Raw genomic sequence first — 24,804 nt, 5'->3', positions numbered from 1 at the left:
GACCTCTTGAGGAAATAGCTGTGGGTGGTATTTGGGGGGTTTTCGTCGTTGGATGTCTCCTAAGTACACTGATGTTTGCTGGGATCCTCATGAATAAAGCCAGCTGTGGGCCTGCAGTCTCTGCCTGGTGGCATTTCAGAACCCTGGGAAGCGCAGACAGCAGGACAAGAGGGTCGAGTTCACAAGTGGAAGTCGGGTATGTATATTTAATACTGACCAGGCCGACAGCAGGACAAGAGGGTCGAGTTCACAAGTGGAAGTCGGGTATGTATATTTAATACTGACCAGGCCATTTACTTTCAAGTGGATGACACAGTGGAAAGAACATTCCTGTGAAGACTGAGTCTCTGGTTTCTCTGTGTGCAGCCAGGAGTCTTGATGACACGGGCTGCTGGGTTCAGGGTCGGGGACGAGAGTGGTCCTGCCACCCTGTGTCGTGAAGCACCGTTGGGGACGGGTGGCGTCAGGACGGGGTGGCACAGGGTGTGTGTAGTCACCAGACTTGCATGGACAATGCCTGGGCCTGTAGCCTGAGTCTGGAGCCCAGTGCGGTTGGTGGCGACTGTGTGTGACTTCTTAGGCAGCTTCCTGTTTTAAATTTAAACTTAAACTGACCGGATTCTGGAAGACCTGATATGCTGGCATTCAAGGAGACAGTGCCCTGGCATGGCTGTCCTCCTGCACGGAGATCATGACTGGCTGTTGGCTCCCATTCTGCCCCCTTCAGTGAGGGAGACTCGTGTTCTGTGTGCACTGATAGTCCACGGCCCTCCGCCTTCACGCCGCCAGCCAGCTGCTGGGTCTCCAGAGCGCACCTGTGGCCTTGAGTTCAGGCGTGGACAGAGGGACAGAAGGAAGCTTCCTCTGTTACGTAAATGTCTGTGCAGGTTTTTCCACTGGCCTGTGGGTTCTCTTGATCTGGAAGGATGGTAAGGGCTAGCCTATCAGATACTCGGGCCCCCATCTCACCGACTGCTCCCAGCACTACTGCCCTCTTGAAAGGGGAGGGAGCCGGGGTGGCGCTCCTGACATTTTCTCTCATCCCTTGGTTCTGTGGGCGAGACATCTGCTGTCGTAATTCGGAGGTAACCCCACCGCAGGGGGAGTAACAGGTGTGTGTGTCCAGACTTGAGGGTGGGCTGGGTGCCCAGGAGCTGCCCTGGGTGTCCCTTACGTGGAAAGTACCGGAGGGTTCCTCTGTCCTCTTAAGTTCTGCTCCTCCTTCTTGAATTCTAAGGAAATTATAATTTGGCTTCACAATTGTGTTGCTTGCCAGGCTCGGTCATCTGGTTGCTCGATTCTGCGCTCATAAATTCATCCTCTGTCGCCAGTGGAGGGAAACACGGTTCATCTGTTTTTTTATTACCAGGGCTGCACTGGACCCTGTCCCCTGCACTGGTCCTTGCCCCTGTGACGAGGGCAGTGCTGTCACCCCCACACTGAGTAGGGGAGACGCCAGGCGGATGAGCCTAGTCGAGGGACCGGCACGGGCCCAGACAAGGGGGGTGTCAGCCCCCTGGGTGGCCTGTGGGGACCAAGCTCAGGAGGAGCTGAGGTTTCAGGGCCGGTAACACACATGGGTGGAAACTTGAAATGAGCAAGTCGGAGGCGGACACTATCAGAAGATACCGAGTCTCGGATATACAGGTAGTAAGACAGGCAGTAAGGGCCGGAAACACGGGAGCCGTGTGATGTCGGTGCGTCGCTGCTGCCCCTACACAGAGCTGGGTCCCTTTTCTGCATGTCTGTGAGCTGGGGCTGCTCCACGTGTCAGACAGCCGTGCTGGGTGCTGGGGGGCGGCAGGCGGGACAGCGCACTCTCTCAGGGCTGTGGGTCATGCAGCAGTGAATGCAGGGGCAGTGCACACTGCTCTCCGGGGCCGTGCGGGGTGCTGGACATGTGATGAGGGGGCAGGAGGGGGCGGTGGAGGCGCCTGTCCGGTCTGTTGATGCGGGGCGTGCTGGGAGGGCACACGTGGAGCCTGGGGACAGGGAAGGAGGGTGAGCTTCCCTGGACACGGCCCACTGGGGTCGCCCTCCCTGCCACGGAAGCATCACTTCTTCAGGTTGACTGACCACAGGTGTGCGTGATGCGGCCGCACGTCCGAAGACGAGGAGGGTGGCTCATAGGGGCGCGTTGTGGGGCGCAGGTGTCTGCAGTTGGGCGAGGTGGGAACGAAGTTCCCGGCCTGTGGGTTTTATTTGTCCTGCTTCCCTGTATCAGGCTGTTGCACAGCCCTGTGGGCGAGCTGCTGGCGTTGCTGGATTCCATCCCGCCATGACCACACAGAGTTGAGACGTGGTTGTGATTCAGGGTCATTTTCGTGCAGTTGTTTTGCCCCAGTTGTCCTTCCGTAACAGCTTTCCTGAATAAATGGAGCGTTCTCCTCAGATTTCAGGTTTTGAGGTTCCTAATGCTTTTCATCATGGGGCCGCAACAGGCGGGCTGTCAGAAACCGTGGGGCTGGTCTTTCTGTTTGACATTTGTTGCAGAAAGATGGTTTTCCACGGAGGCCTTAAGGAGATCGTGCTCATGCTATCTGGGTGGCTGGTGCCCGTCTGAGAAGGGACCAGGGGGCCAGACGAGCACTGCAGGGGGCAGACACAGAAACAGACTGTTAGTAACGAAGTCCAGAGCTCCGCATCTGGGCCAGAGGATGACGACGTCACATTTGTTAGAAATAACTAGTGATAATAAAGGGATAACTTTATAACTTTTAGGTCCTAGGCCAGGCTCTCTCTGTGCCCCCCAACCCCATCTCTCCGTGCACCCCCTTCATTCCAAGTAAGTACATGCCAGCCTCCCTACATGGGGACCACAAGAAAGCATCAAAGAGGACTCTGAGTATAAGTCTTGTAAAATCAAGTAATGGGTATTGGGAGTACACTAGGGAAACAGGACTGTTACCCATTCTTGACAGTGTCTACCCTTTTTTTTTTTGTCATTTCCTTCACATGGAGCATTGAGGAGGGAAGACCAGTCAACCTGATGTACAGAAGGAAACACTAAGTTGTTCAGATTGAGAGGTCATGATGCATAAATTAAACCTAGAAAAGAAAGAGGGAACTGATTCTTTGTCAAAACTCACTTGCTCTGTTAATTGTTTGGTTTATTAAGTGTGGTTCACAGGTCTTACAAACCAGCAGAACCATGTTGTCCCGTCGGAGAGCACGGGACAGTTCCATCCCTTGTGGGAGAAAGTGTAGAAGAGACGATGTGCTGCGTCCTCGCCCTCCCTCTGATGACTGTGCACAACAGCGGTGCTGATCCTCTTCCTTTCTTCTGTTTTTCAGGGTCGACATGTTAAAACAGGTCAGCTGGCAGCCATCAAAGTTATGGATGTCACTGAGGTAAGGCTGGGTTTAAACACTGGGAAAGGCTGGGTTAAAAACACAAATGTTTTTAAAGAAATCGTTAGATAAAAGACAGGGATCCCCCTGTCCCTCCAGCCCCCAATTTAAGAGTTATTGTTCTGTTTGGAGAATCGATGTTGAACAAACTGCCCTCGTGTGGCAGTGTGGGTTCACAAGGTCCAGCAGACTAGCTGGCTTAAGTTGTTGCAGATGGTCCCCAAGTAACTAAGAATCAGTAGCATTTTCTTTCTTTCTTTCTTTTTTTTTTTTTTTAAAGCACATCTGAGTGATGTCATCCTTGGCAACATAATGGACCGTAATTGGAAACATCTCTAATGGAGGAGAGGAGACTTGAGGAGGGATCATGGGGGTCACATGAATAGGGGGGTTAAGGGGGTGGGCGGGGAACAGCTTCTCTAGGGTATTAGGCCACATTTGGGCCATTTCTTTTATTTTTAACATGGGGAAAGAAAACAGATCCAGCCAAGTTCCCAGAGGTTTGAGAGCAGAAACATCTGCTAGAATGCTGAGCAGATTGTTGGCAAAATTTAGTAGCAAAAAATAGTTCTTGACATGGTCACATGAGGATTCACTGTGCAGCATTAGATGGGAAAAAGGAGAAATTTGAAGTCTGACGAAAAGTCAGTGTGTGTGTGCCTGTGTGTGTGTGTGCAGGTACGCATTTATGCCTGCGTCCACATTCAGTTTAAAAAAATAGCCATAGGTTATGATGAACTAAATCCATCTAATTTTAAATTATTGTCATCTGAAATTTTACTTTACACTCTTAGGATTGCTTCTAACGTGCCTAATTATAGGATTTACATCAGGTATCACAGACTCCAGGGAGAGCTAACAGTAATCTTGGGGATTTGGGGTCTCTTTAAATCAAGCACAGTCTCCCCAAGCCTGGGGGCTGTCGAGGGAGAACATGGCCACACTGATCTCGGGGTGATCTTGAGTGATCTGGGCGGGCTCCTTCTCCGCCCTCTTCTCCCTCGCTCTCCAGTAACACGCCCGTCTCCAGTATACGTGTGTTTTAAGTAAGAATTAGAAAACGTCGTCTCTGGACCATGGGGCAGCCAGTGTTTGAAGACGTGACGTTTTTTGAGGCGACCGCTCTGATGCCCTCTTTTGTCTGTCATGTTTTACAACGAGAAGGTACCGTTGTTGAGCGGGCCCCAAGATCCTTGTAACATCCGGTATGATTCTCTTGCGTTCTTGTGATCCTGCCTTGATCTGCAGCTCCTTGGGAAGTTGGATTCTTTCCAGTTAAATGTGAATTTTAAGATTACTTTACAGAGTGGTGGAGGGGCTGCAAATTCTGACTGTGCTGAAGTGCTCTGTGAATGGGCTGGTCCGTGGCCCTTCCCGCCAGTCCTCCGTGCACGCCACTGTGCAGGTTGCTGGTGGTGCGGCCTTTATCAGCACCCTTCCTGACTGGGTTACGGGCGGACTTACGGTACCATTTTAAACGGGATCTTTGGGAATTCTGTGAAGCATCCGCATGTCCCGAGAGTCGAGGTCTCCCCCTCACTTCAGCCTGTGCTGCCCTGGCTGGCGCTGCCGGGGCATCTGAGTGAGGCTCTCAACTCTGTGGACACCCTCTTTGTCTGAGCCCAGCTCTGACTGTAAGTCTGCGATAATATACAGTCTGTGTAGGAAAACGTGTAAAACAGAGGAGAGTTTAAAGGCAGGTTCACTCCTCATCCTCCACCACATACAGTCACTGTCGCTGGGGCTCTGGTGCGTTTCCTCCCAGTCATGTCTCTGTGAGCCTGGCTGTAAAACACACACTCGTGTGTGTCGTAGACGCTTCCGGTGAGTTGCATACAAAAGGTGTTTCCTTGCCTGAAAAATCAGGCAATGTGGGACAAATGCATTTTCAAGACTCCATTAAAAATAATTATGTAAAACCTGTGTTCAGCTAAAATGAGAATGAGATGGTGAGTCTCCAGAACAGATACAAACACACCAGCCACTTCCCACACTGGGCTGTCAGCTATGTTTCTGGTGCTGTTTTCCTACCGTGACCTCAGTGCTGTAACTCGGGGCGCAGCCAGCGCCCCAAGCAGGTGTGATTGTGGGTGGAGGACTTGTGTAGCCGGCACCCTGCAAAACAGGCCCCTCACTCCCTGCCCCCCGCCCCAAGGCCTCTCAGCTCTTCTTACAAAGTTGGAGGCCTCGGCCTGGGCGGGACCGGGGAGCAGGAGGGTGCAGGCTGGCAGGGACCGAACTGCATCTGATGTTTCTGGCTTCAGCGCTGGCAGAAGGGGCTGTGAGAGGGCTCTGCGTGCGCTCTGACTCCCTCAGCGCCCTCTCGGGGGCAGGAGGGTAGGGCTGCTTGTTCTTACGAAGAAGCACGGACTCGCCCTGCCTCTCGAGCCTATTCCTTAGGTGAGATCCCTTAGGTGAGATCGAGGCTACTGGTTATTCCTGAGGCTCAGGGGCCAGAAGAGTGGCAGGTGTGGGAGGGACGTGCGAGGCCGCCCCCCCCCCCCCGGCCATCAGTAAGCTGCTGTTCCGCCTGCTTCACGTGGCTAGGTGACCCTGGGACACAGGCAGTCTGGGGTGCACGTTTGACCTCCAGGGACCTACGGGGTCTGGGAGGCAGGCACTTATTTGCTCAAGGTGTGCAAACATCTTTATGTTTCTTCTTGGGCTTGGACTATTTCAAGAATTGATTATCTTTAGGGTTTTGAAGGGTTCTTTTTAAAGAAAGCTTGTCATTTATCTGATTGCTTTTGTGGGAAGGGTTTAAGGACATGTTCAAACTGGCCAAGACCAGGACTTGAGGTCTATAACGTGTTGTTTTTGTTTTTGAGATAATTACAGATTTACAAGAATTTGCAGAGAAGTGTACAGGGAGGCCCCACATACCCCCCACCCAGGTTTCCCCAGTGGTAACATCTTGCACGACTGTGGCACAGTGTTGTAGCTGAAGTCTGCACAAAGCTGAGCAAGCTAAGGATCTGACCTGAATCTGGGGTTGATTATAGCAGGCGAGGCTGCGCTGTTTCCGTGTCTACCCACAGGGCTCAGGCCCAAGGCAGGGCGCGGGAAACTGGCATCGGTGGAGCCCACGGAGCTCGTTCAGATTTCCACAGTGAGACGTGTGTGTGTGTGTGTGTGAGAGAGAGAGAGAGAGACATGAGAGATACTTGAATTGGTGTTTGAATTCTTGCTAGACCTTTCCTTTCAATCCTTGTGTGTTAATGCCAAACTTGCAGTGATTCCCAGTCATTATGGTTGAAGGACTGATAGCTTGTTTCCTGCAGTTGGGGTATCCTGTTATTTTTTTTTAACACGCTGGAAGGTAAACAAAAAAAAAAATTCTCTAAATCAGTAATTCTCAACTGGGGGTCTTTGTGTAAGATTTCTCTTTGAGAATTAAATTTTATATTTTCATTGTAATAGTTTCTCCCAAACTTTTTGTCATGAAAATGTTCATAACTATAGAGCTGTTCAGAAAATGAACACTACTCTTCCGTTAGATTCAACAACTGCAAGCACTTCATCTGTGTGTGTGGCACGTGTGTGTTGTTGTAATACCAACATGCTTCCCTGTAAACACTGGAACACACTTTTCTTAAGGTACAGTCTACAGAATCCTAATACCACCTGAGAGGATTGATAATTCCAGACTTTCACCTAAGGTTGTCTGTTCCAAGTGTCCTCCTTTGTGCCAAGGATGTTTTTATCACCATTTTTCCCCAGTCATAGTCCAGTGGAGGGTTGTGCATTACATTTGGTTATTTTATCTTTTAAGTCACTTTTAACCTAGATCAGACAGAACACGAAAATCCTCCTATTCTTGTCTATTTAGCAAGTAACTGCATAGAGGAAAGTGTGTAGCTTTCTGTTTTCCACGCTGAGAAGCCCTCACTTCATGCAGGGATGACAGCAGATGTATGGATGTGTGGACAGGTGACTGACCCGCCTGGAGTGCACATGCCCGGGAGGCTGTAGGCACTCAAGTCTTGGATGAATTGAGCAGGATGTTCTGTTCTTGGTGGGCACTTGGAGACACATGGAATAGACAGGCAGTATCCGTATCATTGTCTTGAAAATTCTACTGATACGTTGTTGCAGTAGAGGGTATGCTGTAAGATATGATCATGTTTTATAGTGTTCTCAGCTTCTTTGTAATCAAAAGTATTAAAAATAACCATAGATGTCATACATTAATTGTGAATAAGTAATAGTGTTAGGACCTAAACTTTACGCTTGAATTTTATTCCTCTAAGAAAGGAAAACTAAAGGGGTCTTTTAAACTTACTAGTGGTTAGAAAGAGTGAGTACATTTCTGGCTTTTGTTTTTAGACTTGTCACTGAACTAATAAAAATGATTTATTTTTTTTTCTCCATTTTCCTATGAACATAAATTTAAGGCTTGTAAATACTTTTCAAGGTGAATTTATGGTTTATGAGCCTCATTGAAAGTTGGCTTCATTATTTAATAGTCTCATCCTGGCTTTTACTCCAAGACAGTATTAACCTCCTGTGTTAGACTGGAGTTAAATTAGAGTTAAATTTAAATAAAGCTTCCATTTCCTCACCTGTAAATGGAATAATACTTCCTACCTCACAGGATTTGGTCAGAATCAAGATTACATAATAGATGTAAAGTGTCTAGCATGTGGTAAAAGAGGGTTCCCTATTCCCTTCTCATTAAAGTTACTAAAATAACAGAACTCATCACTTCTGCTGAGGACATTACCACACGCACCTGCGCCCTGAGCTGCTGTTCTCCTGACCCCTCCAGGTGGCCCCCCCCACTGAGACTTCATCCCTCCCATGGCTCCTTTGTCTCTCTGGTGTAGTCGCCCCTGCCTGGGCCTTGGCCACCGGCTTGGTCCTGCCCTGGGAGTGCGGTTTCAGTGCCTCCCTAGAGAACATTTCCCGTGTTCGTTGTTCATCATACCCACGTGCCATTCTGTACCAGGTGAGACACACTTGGTGGGGAGCAAACTTGGCTAGGATGCTCGGAGCCTCTCCAGGCCTGTGGCAGAGCCCTGCACAGGGGAGGCGCTCAGCTTCCATCTGCTGCTTCTAATGGCGGGTCTAAAGGAGAACTTCCACAAGTGTTTTAAGAATTGGCAAAAAGTACGTACGTAGGTTCCCTTTTATCGCATTAGAGACAGACCTTATTGTAATACGTATGCATTTTCATATTGTTTTGTGGGTTAGTTTTAAGTATAAAAAAGGAATAGAGAAAAGTCTGACCCGTTCTTACTGGAAATAAGAACGAGTACCGAGCGAGTGGATCCAACGCAGTGTGTTTGGTTCACCGGGACTGGGCCTGGCAAATGCCAGCCGTGGGCTGCAGGCTTTTGTTTTTGTTTTCTAAAATGCTGTTCATGCTGCTGCACTAATTCATGCATTTAAACAATTACTAAACACTCAGCGTTCTAAATGCATACTATTCCCACACCCAGGGTGGAGTGGAGAGATTAATTATGCTCCAGAAGGAGCTATTCTTGAGCTCTGTAAGATACAGCTCGCTGTGAACGCGAGCCCGTAACTGCTGATGAGGGCTCTCTGGCAGAAAGGGCTTCCGCAGTTTCTTAGTTTAATCCTGGCACTTCATGAATCAAAGCCGTTTTTCTAAGTAAAACAAATAGTTGAATTAAAAAAAAAACACCCAGCAAATTTTATATATCTTAAATTGCTGTTTTTAAAAATATGGACACTGTTCTTTAATAATTCCATCCTCTGCCCCCAGCTTGTTTTGGGGGGGTTTATAAATGCAAAATTTTGTTTTTCATCTTGACACCTCCCTTCTTGCTTCCATTCCTAGCGGAATGATTGTCAAGGATGTATCTTGGAGGTCTTCAGGACCATCCTCAGGCTTGATGATTCACTGGCAGGACCCATCCAGCTGCGCCCTCAGCTGTGATCTAACCGGGGAAGGACACAAAGCAGAATCTGCAAAAGGGAAGGGCACGTGGGATGAAGTCCCGAGGAATCCAGGCTCAATCTTCCAGGAGTCCTGTCCCAGTGGAGTCACATAGGACGTGCTTAATTCCTCCAGCAGTGAGCTGTCGCAGCATGTGTGCAGGGCTGTTCCCCAGGGAAGCTCATCAGAGACTCAGTGCCAGGGGTTTTATTTGGAGATGGTCACAGTAACCTCTGCCTGGCACGTACCAGAAATTTCACACTCATGGCAGGAAAGTAGGCGTTCAGCAGAAACCATGTTGTCCAGTCTAGGAACAGTGAGGCACTCTTACCAGTTCTGGGAATGGCAAAAACCCTCCCAAGTCCCAGTCCCAGGTGCCAGCTGAGGGCTGCTTTGCAAACAAGTGTTTACAAAGGGGAAGCCGTCCCGGGCCTGGGGACCGGCCTTGGCTCTGAGCTCTGTGTTCATGTGTCACCTGTCTGTTCAGCATCTAATCGGTGTCTGGGAGCCGGAGCTCACACGGCTCACTGAGTTCCTCGTCTTTGCCGTGAACCTGTCCCACCCACGGCCTTGGCCTCTCTCTGTCGTTGGAAGCTCCCGCTTTCTGCTCCGGCCACAAAGCCTTGGAGTCCTGTGGCTGCTCCCTTGCTGTCTTACTTGTCCGTTAGGAAACCTTGTTAGTGCCACTTTCAGACAGCATCAGTTTGGGATAAAACAGTCGCAGACAGTGGTGGACGGGGGGAGGGGTAGGCCACCATCAGTAACTGTTGAATCTGGACCCGCTGGGGGGTTGGCAGCACCCACACCGAAAACATCTGGTCTGAGAATGTCGGTGTCTTCTCCTGCAAGGACGTGAACGTTATTTGGTATATAATGGAGCGATGCCAAGGGGACTTACTTGGTACAGAAGACACAGGTGATTCAGGAGCCCAAGGTGATCTTCTGTGCAGACGTGAAGGTTTCAGTGAACTGAAAGTATCATTGTCTTACTGAATTTTTACCTGTAAGTCACGTCCTCCAATGCTGATGGATATGAGCTGATTTTCTTCATTTTAAGTTTAAGAAATGGTCATTTTGCTAAAACAGGTAGCAGAAACGTCATTGTAAAGTGTGGCCAAACAATCAGAGTGAAGTTAGTTTCATTCAAATCTCACGAGGTCTGCTCTGTCTGGGATGCATGTCTCAGCAGCTCCTGTGTGTTTTTCGAGGGAATGTTTAGGGAAGATCCCATAGTACCAGTGGGGTTTTTGTTTATATAGATGTTTAATGTGTGTATGTTACCTTAATTGTGTTTATATTACATGTTATGAATTTATACATACTGTCACTTATATACATAATATTTAATCACTTATGGGGAAGTCTTTCCTTTGGATTGACACTTGTTTTTATAATATTTGAAAAAGTTCAAAATACCGTTTAAAAAACACACAGGTCTCCAGAATTTGTGATTTATTGTATATCTCTAAGATTGCACGATTTTTCTTCCCTGAAGTAATTAAGAATGTCGTTGTCTTCAGTTAAAATTAACCAGTGAGGATCTTAGCTCTGAACAGCAAGCTCCAGGTCAGCCCTTTGCTTCTCTCCTCCCTGAGGGCTCCGTTGCAGAGCGCCCGCTCCACCCTGGCCAGCCTGACTCTGGGCGCCACACAGACTCTCACCATGTGTTTTGCTTCACAGTCACGCAGAACCTGGGGAGGCAGTGACCCCAGGGAGGGAGAGCTGCTTGTTCTGTAGGGAGTGGCACTGTTTGTTGTATCTGGGCCCCCGCCACCCTTCCGGAGCACTCTCCCAGCAGCCCCGGCCTGCGCTTCACTCGTGTGTGTGTGTGTGTGTGTGTGTGTGTGTGTGTGTGCGCGCGCGCGCACTCACAGGAGGAGGAACAATGGACCAAGGAACATGATCTCAAGTTAGGAGCTATTTTTAGACCAAAATGACTTATTACAGTTTTGTGAGCTGTGAATGTAGACCCTGCCCTGAAGTTCTATATAAAGTGATGAACGACAAAAGGTTTGTTAATCGTTTATCTTTCTGGTGACTTAAAAAGTGGACTCTACAGCTTTCTTTTGCTTTAAATACTTGCTGTATTGCTGGTTGGGGTGATGAGGGACTCTAGGAGGTAAAAGGAGTGAGGTTAAGTTGGGATATTGAACTTACATATTCCAATTTGTGAAAGCTTTTTTTGTTTGTTTAAATTGGATAAACTTAATCCTATATTATTGCCTTCCACTCTGAAAATTAAAGATTTACTTTCTGGAAAACACTTTTTATTCCTGTGTGCAATAAAATTCACATTTTAAACAGTCATCCCATGTATCTTTTAAAATCACATTTAAAAGGAAAATTATGTGCTGATGCAATACAAGCAGTACCCACGGTCAGCAGCACTATGCATTGTGACCAGAACATGTCTCAGTATGGAAATACTGGAAACAAGGCTGTCGTGGGGTAAGTTAGTCCGCATGGTGCCTGTGATGTTCCTTAAGGCTTTAAATACAGTTGATTAAACCAATCTCAGCAACGAACCATCTTATTTCTTGTTGAATCACATATAGAGGATGGCGGGCCACCTGTCTCCTCCAGTCTTTCTGGTACCTGGATTTGTGGCGTCTTCTCGCGTTTCCCCAGGAGGAGCAGCTGCCATGTATCGCTGGGTCCTTGTGTGAGCAGAGGTGACAGCACCCGGACTTGGGGACACACGTTGCTAACCATCCTTCAGCAGCAGACCTGAGCCAACCACGCAGTCAGGAAGAAAACAGTTTGCAGCCAGTAGCCGTTTTGGTGGCTGGCCGTTAGTCTCGTTGGTGGCCGGCGCCCTCGCTTGGCCTCTCAGCTGTCACCCCAGGTGTGCCCCTGCTGCCCAGAGGGAGGGGACCCGACGGTCACTGGCCGAGTCCACCGGAGCGCGTCCTTTCCAGGCTGCTACTGGAATGCTTTGCGTTCAGAATTGTAGGAAATGCTCAGTTCACAAAGCAAGAGACAGTTATAGTTCATTTTCTTCTGATCATCCTACTTGAGTACCTACTATGTGCCCGGCACCACGAGGGCATTTGCATGCTTCACCCACGTAACTGGCACACGGTTGCAGGTTCTGTTGTCCAGGAAGCGCCAAGAGCCAGGCTGGAGGTATTTACCACTGATTCTTGCCCAACACCACAGCATTTGAAAGATAGCTTATTTACCAAAGGAAGGTTTTATTGCTTTTCTCTCTGGGTGATCATAATTTGGTTTCTGCTTTTTCCTTTTTCACCTATTGTGGTGTATCATATGGTCATAGAAACAGGAATTAGGGTAGCTCGTGAGGTGGGGAGGTAGGGAAAGATTCAAGTAAAATCCTGAAACATACTGGAAATCTTTGCTTGGACTAACACCCCCCGAGTCAGAACTGGAAAATCACTGCACTGTGCTGACCCTGGCTGTCAGCACCCTCTGCCCCTAGTCACCACCTTTCCCAGGGACAGAGTAGTTGCTTAATTCTGGCAATTTCTATACTTTTGATTCAGGCATAAACTAAATAGCTTGCTCATAGCAATTGAGATCAAACGAAAATTGTTTTAATGATCTTGTCAAAAGCAGGGTGATTTTGCCCATTAATTTTGTTCAATTCTCCTGTGTGTGACTTAAAAGTTTTTAAAGTTATGCTGATACGCTCCTAGTGATGGGGAGGTGGGAACAGATGGTCTCTGTTTTGTGTGTGTGTGTGTGTGGGGGGCTTTACTCTTCCAGCCCAGTTGAGGAATTGCAACACCTGTAAATCCAAGTTGTTGCCTTCTAAAGGTGCTGGGTTCTGCTTTAATGGACCATATAAGACAGACTGAGTCTCAGATTGCTTCACAGGCAGAAGCCCAAGCCCAAAAGGCACAGTGGTGACTACCCACAGGGACGTAGGCAGCAGGCGGTTCAGTGTTTTTATGTAATTCCATCCCTTGGGTTCATTTTGGTTGATTCCCCACCTATTCCCAACCTCCTCCTTCCCCCCTCACCCAGTGGGTATTTGTTCCTGTTTCTTTGCCTGCCTGGTAATTTTTAAATGGATGCCAGACATGTGATTTTTACCTTATTGGGTAGTGGACATTTTATATTGTTTTTCTTTTAAGTGAAAGCAGATTTATTCAGGAAGATACACATTCCATAGGCAGAACATGGTCCGTCTCAGAAGGGAGAGTGGCCCTAGGAGATAGACACTCACTCCGTAGACAGAAGGCTGGCCGTCTCAGAAGGCAAGATGGCTGGCCTTTTAGGAAAATCTGTCTGATCCTTTATAGATGGGTCCCTTGGGATCAGATCAGCATTTAGTCTAGTTCACCCCACTGTTGCGGCAGGAGCCTCCTGAGCTCTACCCAAACTCCTGTGAATGATACGGTTTTTCCAGTCTAGCCAGTGGCAGCAGGTGCTGCTCCCCGATCCTTTGAGGGTCCCCCGCGATGTCACGAGGTCCGGTGCTCTGTCCAGACTCGGCGCCCCCTCCCTGGCCTCTGTCCCGCACTCCAGCCACCGTGCCCTCCCAGCCTCAGCTCTATGCCCTCAGCTCAGGACCGTTTGGGCTCTGACGGGCTGTCCCCTCCCTTTGCTGCAGCCTGGGCTCTCAGGGCAGCGCTGGGCGGTGGTAGGGCTTTCCTCCTGTTCCCGTCTCTCAGAGGACAGCTCACTGTCCTTCATCCCTGGTGTCCAGTGTCCTAAAACTTTTTTACCTGTTTTGTCTACTTTTAGTTGTTTAAGTGGGAGTAATTCTAGTCCTTGATGCTCCTTCTTGGCCAGGAGTGGAAGTTCTCTTCATCTTTTTCACTTGAAGACTTTTTCAGAGGCCAGCCTTTGTCTGCCTGGCAGCGTCAGATGTGTACACTGGGGCTCGTGTGCACACACGCGCACACGGTGCGTCCGGTAGGAAGTGCACGGCGGGTAGTGCTGCTCACACTGGTCCCTCCTTCAGAGCTGTGCCCTTCTGGCCATCCCTTACTAGGGCCTGCTTTTAGGGTTTTAAGTGAGACTCTTCGTATGCGCAGCGTTCTTGGCCCTGCTTGCGCTGGGGAGGCTTCGTGGAGTTTGCCACGGGCTCAGGGAAGACTGCGAATGGACGGAGGCGGGATTCTCTTCCCGACCCCCCGGGCAGGTCAGCAGGGTGAAGATGGCCTGATGGCTGATCTTGGGCTCCTTTTACCTCCCCTTTGCTCCAGGAAAAACCTAAACTCAGGCATTTCTGATCTCAAGAAGTCATGGGTCTAGATTGGTGTCACTGTAGCCAACAGGAAGAAGTGGCCGGGGAGGTCAGAGTGCTAGGCAACGCTGACCCAGTAGAAGGTTCCAGTTCTTCAGACTCCCCTCAGCGTCCCCTTACAGCTGACCGCTGGTGCGAGCAGCCACAACGGGGGGATGGGCGGTGACTCTGGGACAGCACGGGGGCGTGAGGACCTCAGTCCAGGGGTGAGGCAGAGGACCTGCACTGTGAGTCGCCAGAAAGAAACTCATTTTAAATTCTTAAATTACTCTTCTAAACTGTTAGGTTTTTTTTTATTCTCCTAATTAGGAAAATAATGTGTGTCAGTTGTTGAAAATTCAGTTAAGTTAAAGAAGGAAATGTCTGTAATCCAGAGATAACCTTTGGTAACCTTTCTTCTTCTTCTTTCTGTGTACTCATTAAAACACGTGTGCAGGTTCCTAGATACACTTGCACACTTGCGTTGCGAGTGGCAGAATGTTGGTGTCAAGAACATAGTACTTTGCTATCCTCTGAGCACTTTGGATTACGGAGCTCTTTCTGGTCTCAGGATACAATTGCCAGTTTGATTATGGAGGGGAGGAAAAAAAATCTTCCCTTCTGCCCTTCTAGAATCTTGACCATGTAGTAAAAGAACGATACACAAGAGAAAAACTAACAGAAGTGTGTTAAGTCGTCTGTCTCATGTGTGCACGGGCGCCTTCACAAGCAAAATGAAGCCTCGGGGAAGGCCCATGTCTGCACCAGGCTGGGCAGAGAGGGGCGGTTGTGGACAAGTGGCCAGGACATACCGGGCAGCTAACGGAAGATAAGAGGTCTGCTTGTACAGAATTCTCTTGGCCTCAGCTCTCTGGCTCTGGTGATAAGAATGTTTTTCCCAGTCGGTGTAGGAAGGACGCCTTTCATGGGGGAGCTTTATCTCTCGCTTTCAGGAAGAAAGGGGAGGTCAGGGCACCCTTCTCACACCTGCTATTTTTCAAATGCCCCTAGCTTAAAATAATTCTCATGTCAAAGAAGGGTCACGTATTCTGGTTTCCTTCAGGTACAACCAAGTGTTTTGGTGGAGAACTTGACCTTGGTCACTCTGGCCTTACCTGGTGGCTCCTTCTGACTCAGTCAGGACCCAGATTTCAGGTTCTGTTTTGGGTCCTCAGTCCAGATGCTTGTCTGTGTCACTGGTTCCCTAATGGAGGAGGAAGATGCATGGATTCTAAAATCAAGGACTAAAGTGAACTATTTCAAGTTAGACCACTGAGGCCACTTGTACCCGTGGTATTGGGGCTTGGAACTTCGGGAAGTTCTGACAGTCTCATTTAGAGCCTAGAGAAGGTAGTGGTCCATCTTACTTGACTTCATTGCTCGAGTGAGCTCACCACTCGTTTGCTTGATTGCGTTGTGCTTTTTGGTCGGGGGTTATCCCGGAGATGTGTTTGGCCTCCTCACTCCTTGGCACGAGTCACAGAAGCGCGAGTCTCCCGGGGCGGAGTGATGTTGAGGAAGACGGGTGAGTTCCTCACCTCCCTGCACCCCCCGCACCTCATGTCCACGCAGGTGCGTGGTGCTGCTGTCAGTTTTCTTCTTTACTGTGTTCCCCTCAGATGCCAGCTGAGTGATACAGCCTCACTGAAACAGCGGGTTTCGTGGAAGACTTTGTGGAGGAGCTAGAGGGCCCTCTGAGGGCTTGGAGTCTAGTGAAAGTCCTGTGTGGCGGCGCCTGTCTCAGGGCATTGTTCTTAGTCTTTGGAAGCCCAGAAGGTGTCCAGTGACTCAGTGGTGAAACTAGAGAGCTTGTCTTTTTGTCTGAAATGTGTTCAGAGCAGGTTTTTTTTCCCTTGAGTAAGCTGTCACAGGTGCCTGATTTCCATTGTGGTTACGCTAATTTTATAATTTTTCTGTTGGGTTTCTGTTGGGTCTGGTGAGATGGGCGCTGACTGGTTTCAGAGAACACGCTGTTCCTTCCCAGACCCTGTGGCTGTCATTTTGCTCAAGATCTTTCCTGCAGAGTGGTGTTCACCTCTCTTTGGTTGAATTGTCGGTGAATTTTAAGTTGTGTAACTACTCATGTGTCTGTTTGAGTCAGAGAAATTTAATTTTGGTTAGTTCATCGTGCTGTGGTCTCAATAATGCTCTCACATGTCACCAGGATGGGCCAAGTCAAAGGGGGTCTATTGTCATTTTTCTGCCAGTTCAGTCACATAAGGAAGGGCTCGGCAGTGGTTAACTAAAACAGGTAAGCATGTCAACTGTCTTTCTTAGTGACTGTGTTAATTCTAGGTGTGTATTTAGTTGCACGACGTGGTGAGATCTGCCAGAGACGTCTGCGCGTCTCATTTTGTTAGTCTTCTCCCCATCCAGCCTAGACCGAGTGGGGGGTGAATTGCCCTCCTTGGGTTCAGCTATCAGAGGAGGCTTGTTCTGTAGGGAGGGAAGGGTTTGCTGGGAGAGAGGTGGTTATCTTGGAACATTTCTGGCCCTCCGGGCTCCTCCCAGTCTCTCTTCACAGTTTTACCCCCATCAGTGGAAGGAGAGAATTCAAGTAACAGGAGTCACTAAAAAATAAAACCCCCCTGAGGAGTGCACGGGGCTTGTCCTGTGACTCAGACCAGAGCTGCTTTTGGAGAGGACCACGACTCAGAGTCCTCCCCGCACCCCCTCCTCTGGCACCAGGGATGCAGCTGAAGCCCCTCCCCAGCCATAGCCCAGCCTGAGACGAGACCTTTTCTGCGGCATTACTCCCGTGGTGGGTGTGCAAAACGCTGACTGGCATCAGCTGCACTAAATCACTGGGTGGGGTGGCGGCTGCCTCCCTGGAGAAGACCCGAGGGAGACTTCCCTTTCTTACCCAAGTGCCTGCTCTCCAGTGACCCTTGAGGGTTTTTTTTTTTTTTTTTTTTTTTTTTTTTTTGGTCCGGACATGACTGTGGCCTCCTCAAGAGGAGGGTAGAGGACAGAGTCGTTTGGACTCAGTTCTGTGTGTGTGTGCACGTGTGTGGTGTGTGTGCACGTGCACACACACACTCTGCCATGCACCGTCTTTCTCGTACCTGCACAAGCGTGCACTGCCAGTGTCCCAGAGTCTCCCCTGGAGACTGGAGGGCAGGGCATCAGTTACAGTGGAGTGCGTGTGTCGGCGTAGGAAAGTCGGGGGTGTAGGGAACCAGTCCCCATTTCCTGTTGAAAATACATGAAATAGAGTGAATCCTAGAGATCCGGTGATAAGGTTTTTGTCAAAGATCTTTGTTCCCTCAGACACCTCTTTTCTAACCAAGGCTGATGATCTCTTTTCCTGCACATTCCTCCTGTGTTTCTCACTTTAATTCTGCTTTCCTCTCACTCTTGTGCCCCCTGTAAACCTTCCTTAGGAGGACTCTGTGCAGGTGGTCTGCCCTCCCCCCCGCCGCCGTGTCGGCGCGCCCAGGCTGGCGTGTGGGAAGAGGGCAGAGCCCGGCCCCCTGCACGCTCACGAGAGCAGCTTGCTGTGTTTTCCAGACCTGTGTCACTGGTCTCCTCTGCTCCCTCTCATGTCACTTGCACCCTTCCTTTCTCTGTCTACTTGCCTTATTTTAATGAAGCAAGAGGCAGAGGCAGGGGATGAGCCCAGGCTCGGACAGCCTGCTGCCACTAAGCACGGCTCAGCGTCAGGGTTCCTGGACCCGCCCGAATCTCGGGGGTCATGGGGAGCAGCCAGTTCCACCAAGCGCACCTCCATCCAGGACTGCGGGCCCCCCGAGGGCCCTGCTGCCGATTTACAGTCACAAAGTTTCCCTAGAAAAGAAACAGCCTTCCCTAGTAATTAGTTGAAATGGTATCAGCCAGGTCTCTTTTCCCTCCCGTTTTTGAGGCCCAGAGCAGCGGGGAGAATTGCCTGAGGCCATGTGCTAGTGGAAGAGCCTCTGCGCCTCTTGGTGCTTCTTTACCTGTGGTGCTCAGGTATTCCTTGTGCGACTTGTGGTCACACGTCAGAGATCGAGTCCCCTTAAAGTGCCCGAGTCTTGGCTCGAGAGTGAAGTGTCTCTCCCTCTCCCTCTCCCTCTCCCTCTCGCTGGAGGGACTGGGAGCCTCTGATCACCTGTGGGTGGAGAAAGTAAAAATCACGCTTATCATTCAAACCACACATTTTATTTTTATTTTTTCTTAAGGATGAAGAGGAAGAAATCAAACTGGAGATAAATATGCTGAAGAAATATTCTCACCATAGAAATATTGCAACGTATTACGGTGCTTTCATTAAAAAGAGCCCCCCAGGACATGATGACCAGCTGTGGGTAGGCAAATATTTCCTGAGCACTTCGGGGGGTTTCCTCTTTGGTTGTATTCAAAGGGCATGAAGAGCCTTCCGGAGGGAGGGGAGAGACTAGCAAAGAAAAAGGGGTAAGCTCTGCTATCTTCTTGGCCTTCTGGGTGGAAGGTGTTCTGAATGTTTATTTTGATGTTGATTTTGCATAGAAAAGAGGTAACTTTGTTTCAGGAATAAAACAGCACATTAAAAAAAGTGTCACGAGACCAGAGGAGGGTGTAGCTCAAGTGGAGCGCATGCATAGCGCGCCTGAGGTCCTGGGTTAAATCCCCAGTCCCTCCGTTAAAAAAATAATTAAATAAACCTAACCCACCCCTGCCCCCCGCCAAGTGTAATGAAGTAACAAGGTAATTAGGAACTTGAAAATAAAATCAATATAAGAACTTTATTTATAGAAATTAATTAGTGTGCATCTCAACTGAATACGTCTTTATGTGGGAATGAGAAACAAATTGCAAAAAACAAACTTAGTTCAGCACAGTATTAATAACATTAATGATAATAGTCATTTAAGAGCACTGAATTCCAGGGAAATTAATAGAATCTATGCACATCCACCTTATCTCTCATTGAACACATTTACATTCATGATGATGACACTGAGATAGTGTCAGGTCTCTGGTTACCGCGTGAGCTGTGCCAGAGGTGCTGGACTTGAGGAGCAGTGAGATACAGTAAATTTGTACAAGTAAGAAAGTAAAAGGGAAACAGTTACTTTTATTCCCATTTCCCATATCCAAGTATAGCTAACATTTTAGAATAAATAGTTCAGTTCATTTTCTAAGTACTTTAAAAATAACACTTGTTCATATTGTTCATACATTTAGGTGTTGTTAAATAATGGTTTTTAAAATTGCGTGCTGCTTAAAAATAGTATTTCCTTTCGTGCTAAACCCAAGTAATATAAAATAGTTGAGGATCACAATGTGTGAAAAATAGAACATTTTTGACTCTGGCGTACGTTAGGGAATATTTGGAGGAGGTGTCTGATGACTGAGCGTTGACCGAGAGCGGGGGGTCCGTGCGTGGCTGTGCTTACGGCCAGGAGCGGTTCAGGGCCCCCCCTGGGGCCGTGCTGTGCAGTGTCAGGGACCCCGATCTCCTGGGCCCCACGTCTGTGCCCAGTAAGCTGGGTGGTGAAATGAGCTCCCGGTGATGTGGTGCCTCCACACCGGCCGAGCGCCCAGACCTTTAGGAAGGGTGGGGTGTTGGGGGTTAGACTGACCCCTGGACCCACCTGGGCTGTGCTGAGACCCGCGCTGCCCTGACTGCGGGCAGGACGCGTGAGCCGAAGCGTGCCTCGTCTGCCTGCAGCTCGTCATGGAGTTCTGCGGGGCTGGGTCCATCACTGATCTCGTGAAGAACACCAAGGGCAATGCGCTCAAGGAGGACTGGATCGCCTACATCTCCAGGGAGATCCTGAGGGTGAGTGGGGTCGGCAGCGCTGGGGGGCGGGGCTCGGGTCTCCGTCTCCACCTTCCAGCCCCCGGGGTTCCTTTGCACGGGCTGCCACCACGCAGGTGCTTCTCCTCGTGACAGCCCACGGCTGGGCGTCACGAGCTGGCTGTGATAGTTTAAGCTGCATCATGGTTTTGACGTTGGCAAGCATCTAAAGAAACTAGATTTCAAATGGTTTGCTTTTTGTATTTCCCCGAATTCATCCTGCAGTTAATAAAAAGAAAATCAGAGTGGAGGGGAGGAGAAGTAATCTCTGACTCTTGTGTTTATGGGAATCCTGCGTGTAAGCTTATAAATCAGTGTTAATGGTGCTAAATGCTGGCTTTCAGAATCAGCCTGCGGACTCTGGCATTAGCTGTTAGAATCTGCTGCAGTATTTATGAGGGAAAGTTCTAATGTTTAGTGTTATTTACAGCCAATTGGAAAGCTGGTTTACGATCTTAGAGCAAGGGTCTGAACCACTGTTTTAGCAGCTTCTCAATGAGCCCTTTCAGCAGTGGAGCCGTCCTGACGGCAAGAGAGAGCGCTTTAAAATTTCGAATTTGAGAAGCACATGTGAGCTGCCAGCGGACCTCTTTCCCGTGGTTTTTCTTTCCGCTTTACCCCTAAACTACACAGTAAAGTTGCTTGGTTGGGTTTTCATTTACCCACCACATTTTAAAGATAAAGCCTCTGCAGTTGAACTGGAATCTAATTCTTATGTTTCTTTCACTAATTAAAGAGAATTAATTTATTTTTTATTAATAGATAAACTTTATTTATAGATAAATTTTATTCCACGTTTTATGTTTAAGTTTCATGGAGGACTGCAGGTTTACAAAAAATGCCATCTAGAATTCCTACAGACAGTTTGAATTCTTTTTATTTAGGTATTTTACAGACCCCTTGAAAGTAGACAGTTCCCTTAAGAAAACCAGGTGTAGCGGGTGAGGTGGGAGACCCAACTTTTGCAGTCACATTCAGATTTCATTATTAAAATACCAGGACTCCTTAATGGTTACTGTAGGAGCCCTAATGTGGGAAGCTAAGTGTCCTGCCCTGCGCGGCCATGAGGACGAGCAGACACTGAGCGGATGGGTTTATCGTCTTGATGGCTCAGTCTCCTAGCAGGGCAGCTGGAGGGTACCCGGCGGTGAGGAGCGCGGACGCTGGAGGAAGCAGGCGGGGGTCTGAGACCTGCTGCTTATCCTCTGCACGTGCCCCGCAGTCAGCTTTCGGAACTACTTCCTTCATCCGTAGAATTGGGATCCCAGCCTGTGAAGGAAGGACCGTTACTATGAGCTTGTTAAGTGAGGCCTGGTGCACGTGAATCATCTAAGGTAGCGCGCGGGTGCGTCGCTGAGTCAGTGTGTGATTTACCACCGTTGCTCTCAGATGACACTGCAGGAAGCCCGGCTTGTTTGAGGCCCCAGCAACCTGAATATAGTGGTAGACATCTTCTTGAGATGAAGCAGATGTTTTCCACGTCTCTGGGCACATGAAACGAGTTTCCTTCATCTGCCCTTGATCTAGAATGGGAATTTTTCCTATGAAAAGTTAGATGAACCAAACACAAGCAAAGCTTCTGGAAGAGTCAGTGTCATGTGCTAGCGTGCATTTATCGCAGGCGTTACTGAGAGTTCTGGTGAAGGGAGAGCAGTCTGGTGAGGAGGTAAGCCTCGGGGAAGGAGGGCAGCTCACCTGCTTCGCACAGATGCAGTGGAGGCGCCGACTCCTGAAGAGCCCAGGCGTCCTCTTTCCTTGGTGATATTAGGTTCAGGTGCTGTTAAGTCAAGCTCTCAGAAGGCTGAGAGTCCTGGGCGTGTCAGCCTCGGGCATCAGTAGAACAGCCAGCCCCCTGAAAGCCGTGAGACCCCAAGGCTCACCGTCAGAGCCAGCATGTTCCTTCCAGCCCATTTCCACGTTGGCCACCCACATGGCAGCTTCGAGTTTCACAACCAGCACCGAAGGACACCGCTGACCACTTCTTTGTTCTGCGAATGAGATGAATTGCAGGAAGATGTTTCCTAGTTTTGAGCATTGGTCTGTTTGCTCCTCGACGGGTGTTCGCTGTGTCCTGGACTTGCCATCGCTGCTGGGAAGCCAGCTGGGGCTTTGCTTTTGGTGTGGAGGGTAGAGCACGCACCCTCCTCCCTCCCAGCCCCTTCATGCAGGAAGGCCGTGTCCCTCGTTCAGGGTGGGCACAGCTCAGGCCCACGTGGTTGAAGGGCTGGTCAGCACTCCAGCAGCTGCTGGCCTGAAGCCGGAGGACAGGGGAATTGCTGGAAGGGAACCAGAGCACACACAGGCCATGTTTGTTTGAGAAGACGCGGATACTTAACGTTTGTTGCTAAAAGATAATCCTGTAAAAGTATAAGAATGAGGTTTGTGAAAGTCAGGATGGAAAAATGAACTGAAGTAGTACAAGTAGGAATTATGAAAGAATTTGGGAAGCTCTGATTTGTCATCTCTTCTTTTGCTGTTCAAAGTTAGACCATGCTGAGAGGAGGGCCTGCCTTCCTAACTACAGCACGAAGATCCCGTGTATTTTTAGTGCTTTGTCCCCCGGTCAGTGCTTTGTGGTAACACTACACACCCTGTGTGCCGGGAAAACAGACAGACAGCTGTCTCACAGGCAGACTAGTAAGTGATTTTAAAAAAAACCCTGTGTTAGAAAAATTAGTGTTCTAAGGCAGATGTTGTGTTTAATTCTTATCCTACAAAGGAGTGATGACAATAAAACCCCACAAAAAATTAAGGGAAAATCGGATAAACCCTTCTTATCTCCCTTCTTTGAGCCGAGACATTTTGGAGTTAATAGATTTCTTGGGTCTTAAGGAGGCAGGCTGTAGGTTTGGCCTCTAGCTGCAGACAGAACAGGGAAAGGAGTTGTGAGAATGATGCCTTTGTGTCTTTCTGACCATATTTGGATGCTGCCCCCTCCCCCACCCCATTGGAGGCGCACCCCCGGGCTTCGTCCAGATACAGGGTCATCAACAAGTGCTGTGTGCCCAGTAGGATTCTTTCCTTGGGAAAGGGAGATATTTTATTTGAGCATAAAGCTTTTTTGTGGCAGAATTGTTTAACATGGGTGGAGGTGCGGGGGTCGATTAACAGCGGTCTGCTGCTCTTCGGTGGGTATACCAGGCAGGGTTCAAGCCTTAAAGCCCACTTGCCCATCACTTTTCCTCTGGGCTGCGTGGGTTCAGATAAACCCCCGGCCTCCCCCACAGCAGGACAGGCTTGCAGCAGCGTGGGAAAGGAACCGCCCTGCTTGCAAATAGCACAAATTACAGCTGAGACACTGCAGATGGTAATCTGAGGCGCCTTCAGGGAGCAGCCAGCAGGTGGCAGCGCTGCCCCCACGGGGCCCTGACCCACTGGATTGGGTGCCTCCGTCTGTCTCCTTGGTGTAATTGGTGATGTCTGGCTGGAAATGTCCCGAGACTGACCTGTAGGTTTCACTGCGGGTCCCAGAAACGTTTGGCTTGTGTGTGCGCTTTGCTATAAAAGGTGTTGTGTGTTCCTGGCTGTTTACTTACAGTGACAAAGTGCTGAATCCAGATCTGTCTTTCCTGTTCAGGGCCTGGCACATCTCCACATCCATCACGTGATTCACCGGGACATCAAGGGCCAGAATGTGCTGCTGACGGAGAACGCAGAGGTGAAACTTGGTATGTGACGGGCGTGTCACGTGATGCGCGCACACTGGTGGCCCTCTCTGCCTGGGTGCCATTAGCTGCCAGCGCTCTCCTCACCCACGCTCTCCGCTTCTGTCTGTCTGAGTGTTGGGAACAGGGCTTATTGCTCAGCCTGCTCCAGACTCCTTCCCCTGAATGGTACACAGACATTTGAATCAGGCCTTGTATCACTGTCCTGCGTGGAGACCATTAATGACTTCCTGTTTCACTTGGAATGAAACCCCCACATCTTACCATGGCCCCTGCTGCTCTCCGGCCTCAGCCTGTGAGCCTCCTTGCCTCTCTTCCTCAGTCACTCATTTTATAGCTTCCTTGGCACTTGCCTCAGTCTTTCCCACATATGTTCCCGGGAACACTCCTGGGGAACACTTGCCCCAGCTCCCACGTTTCCGTCTATTTTCCTCATTCTCAGAGGTCCTCCCTGACCCTCTGTTCTGTGTTGGGTCCTACTGCTTGTTTCGTCCATAATGCTGAGCACAGTTTATGATTATATAGCTGTTTGTTTGCTTATGTTTCTGCCTTATCAGCAGTCAGTGGCTAGGATTGTCTGACCTGGAGTATTCTTACCCAGCACCCAGCATAGGGCCTTGAATGTAGTAGGTGCTCAGTAAATGTGTACATGGGGCCCATGGTGTCTTCCTGGAGATGCTCTTACAGTGGTTCTTTTCTGTGTCCTGTTTCCCTTACCTGGATCTCAGCTCGTTCCCATCGTGCGTTCATCGAAGGCATCTGTCAAATTTTTAAACAGAATGAGTGTTAAGTCCCTTTGAAATCTCAGGCATGGTTGTAGACTTACCATCTCCCTCACTGCCTTCTTGCCTGACGCCGCATTTACTGGTCAACTGTGGAGGGACAGTCTGCCCCTCTAAGCGAAGACAGGAGGCGCTCAGTTTGACCTCCC

The 24,804-nt window shown here is 49.2% G+C and overlaps 1 protein-coding gene across 50 annotated transcripts in view; it reads left to right on the top strand.

The window, feature by feature from the left end:
- MAP4K4 (mitogen-activated protein kinase kinase kinase kinase 4) overlaps positions 1-24,804 on the top strand; it is a 141,922-nt gene that overhangs the window by 66,783 nt on the left and 50,335 nt on the right. For all 50 annotated transcript variants that reach the window (XM_064481795.1, XM_064481794.1, XM_064481792.1 and 47 more), the window contains 4 exons: positions 3,295-3,351; positions 18,608-18,733; positions 20,080-20,190; positions 23,786-23,876. In XM_064481795.1, the coding sequence (XP_064337865.1) occupies positions 3,295-3,351; positions 18,608-18,733; positions 20,080-20,190; positions 23,786-23,876 (385 nt within the window). The remainder of the gene's footprint in view (positions 1-3,294; positions 3,352-18,607; positions 18,734-20,079; positions 20,191-23,785; positions 23,877-24,804) is intronic.

Source organism: Camelus dromedarius, chromosome 33, assembly GCF_036321535.1.
Source record: "Camelus dromedarius isolate mCamDro1 chromosome 33, mCamDro1.pat, whole genome shotgun sequence".
NCBI classification, from domain to species: Eukaryota; Metazoa; Chordata; class Mammalia; order Artiodactyla; family Camelidae; genus Camelus; species Camelus dromedarius.
This window is presented reverse-complemented; position numbering and strand designations above follow the sequence as displayed.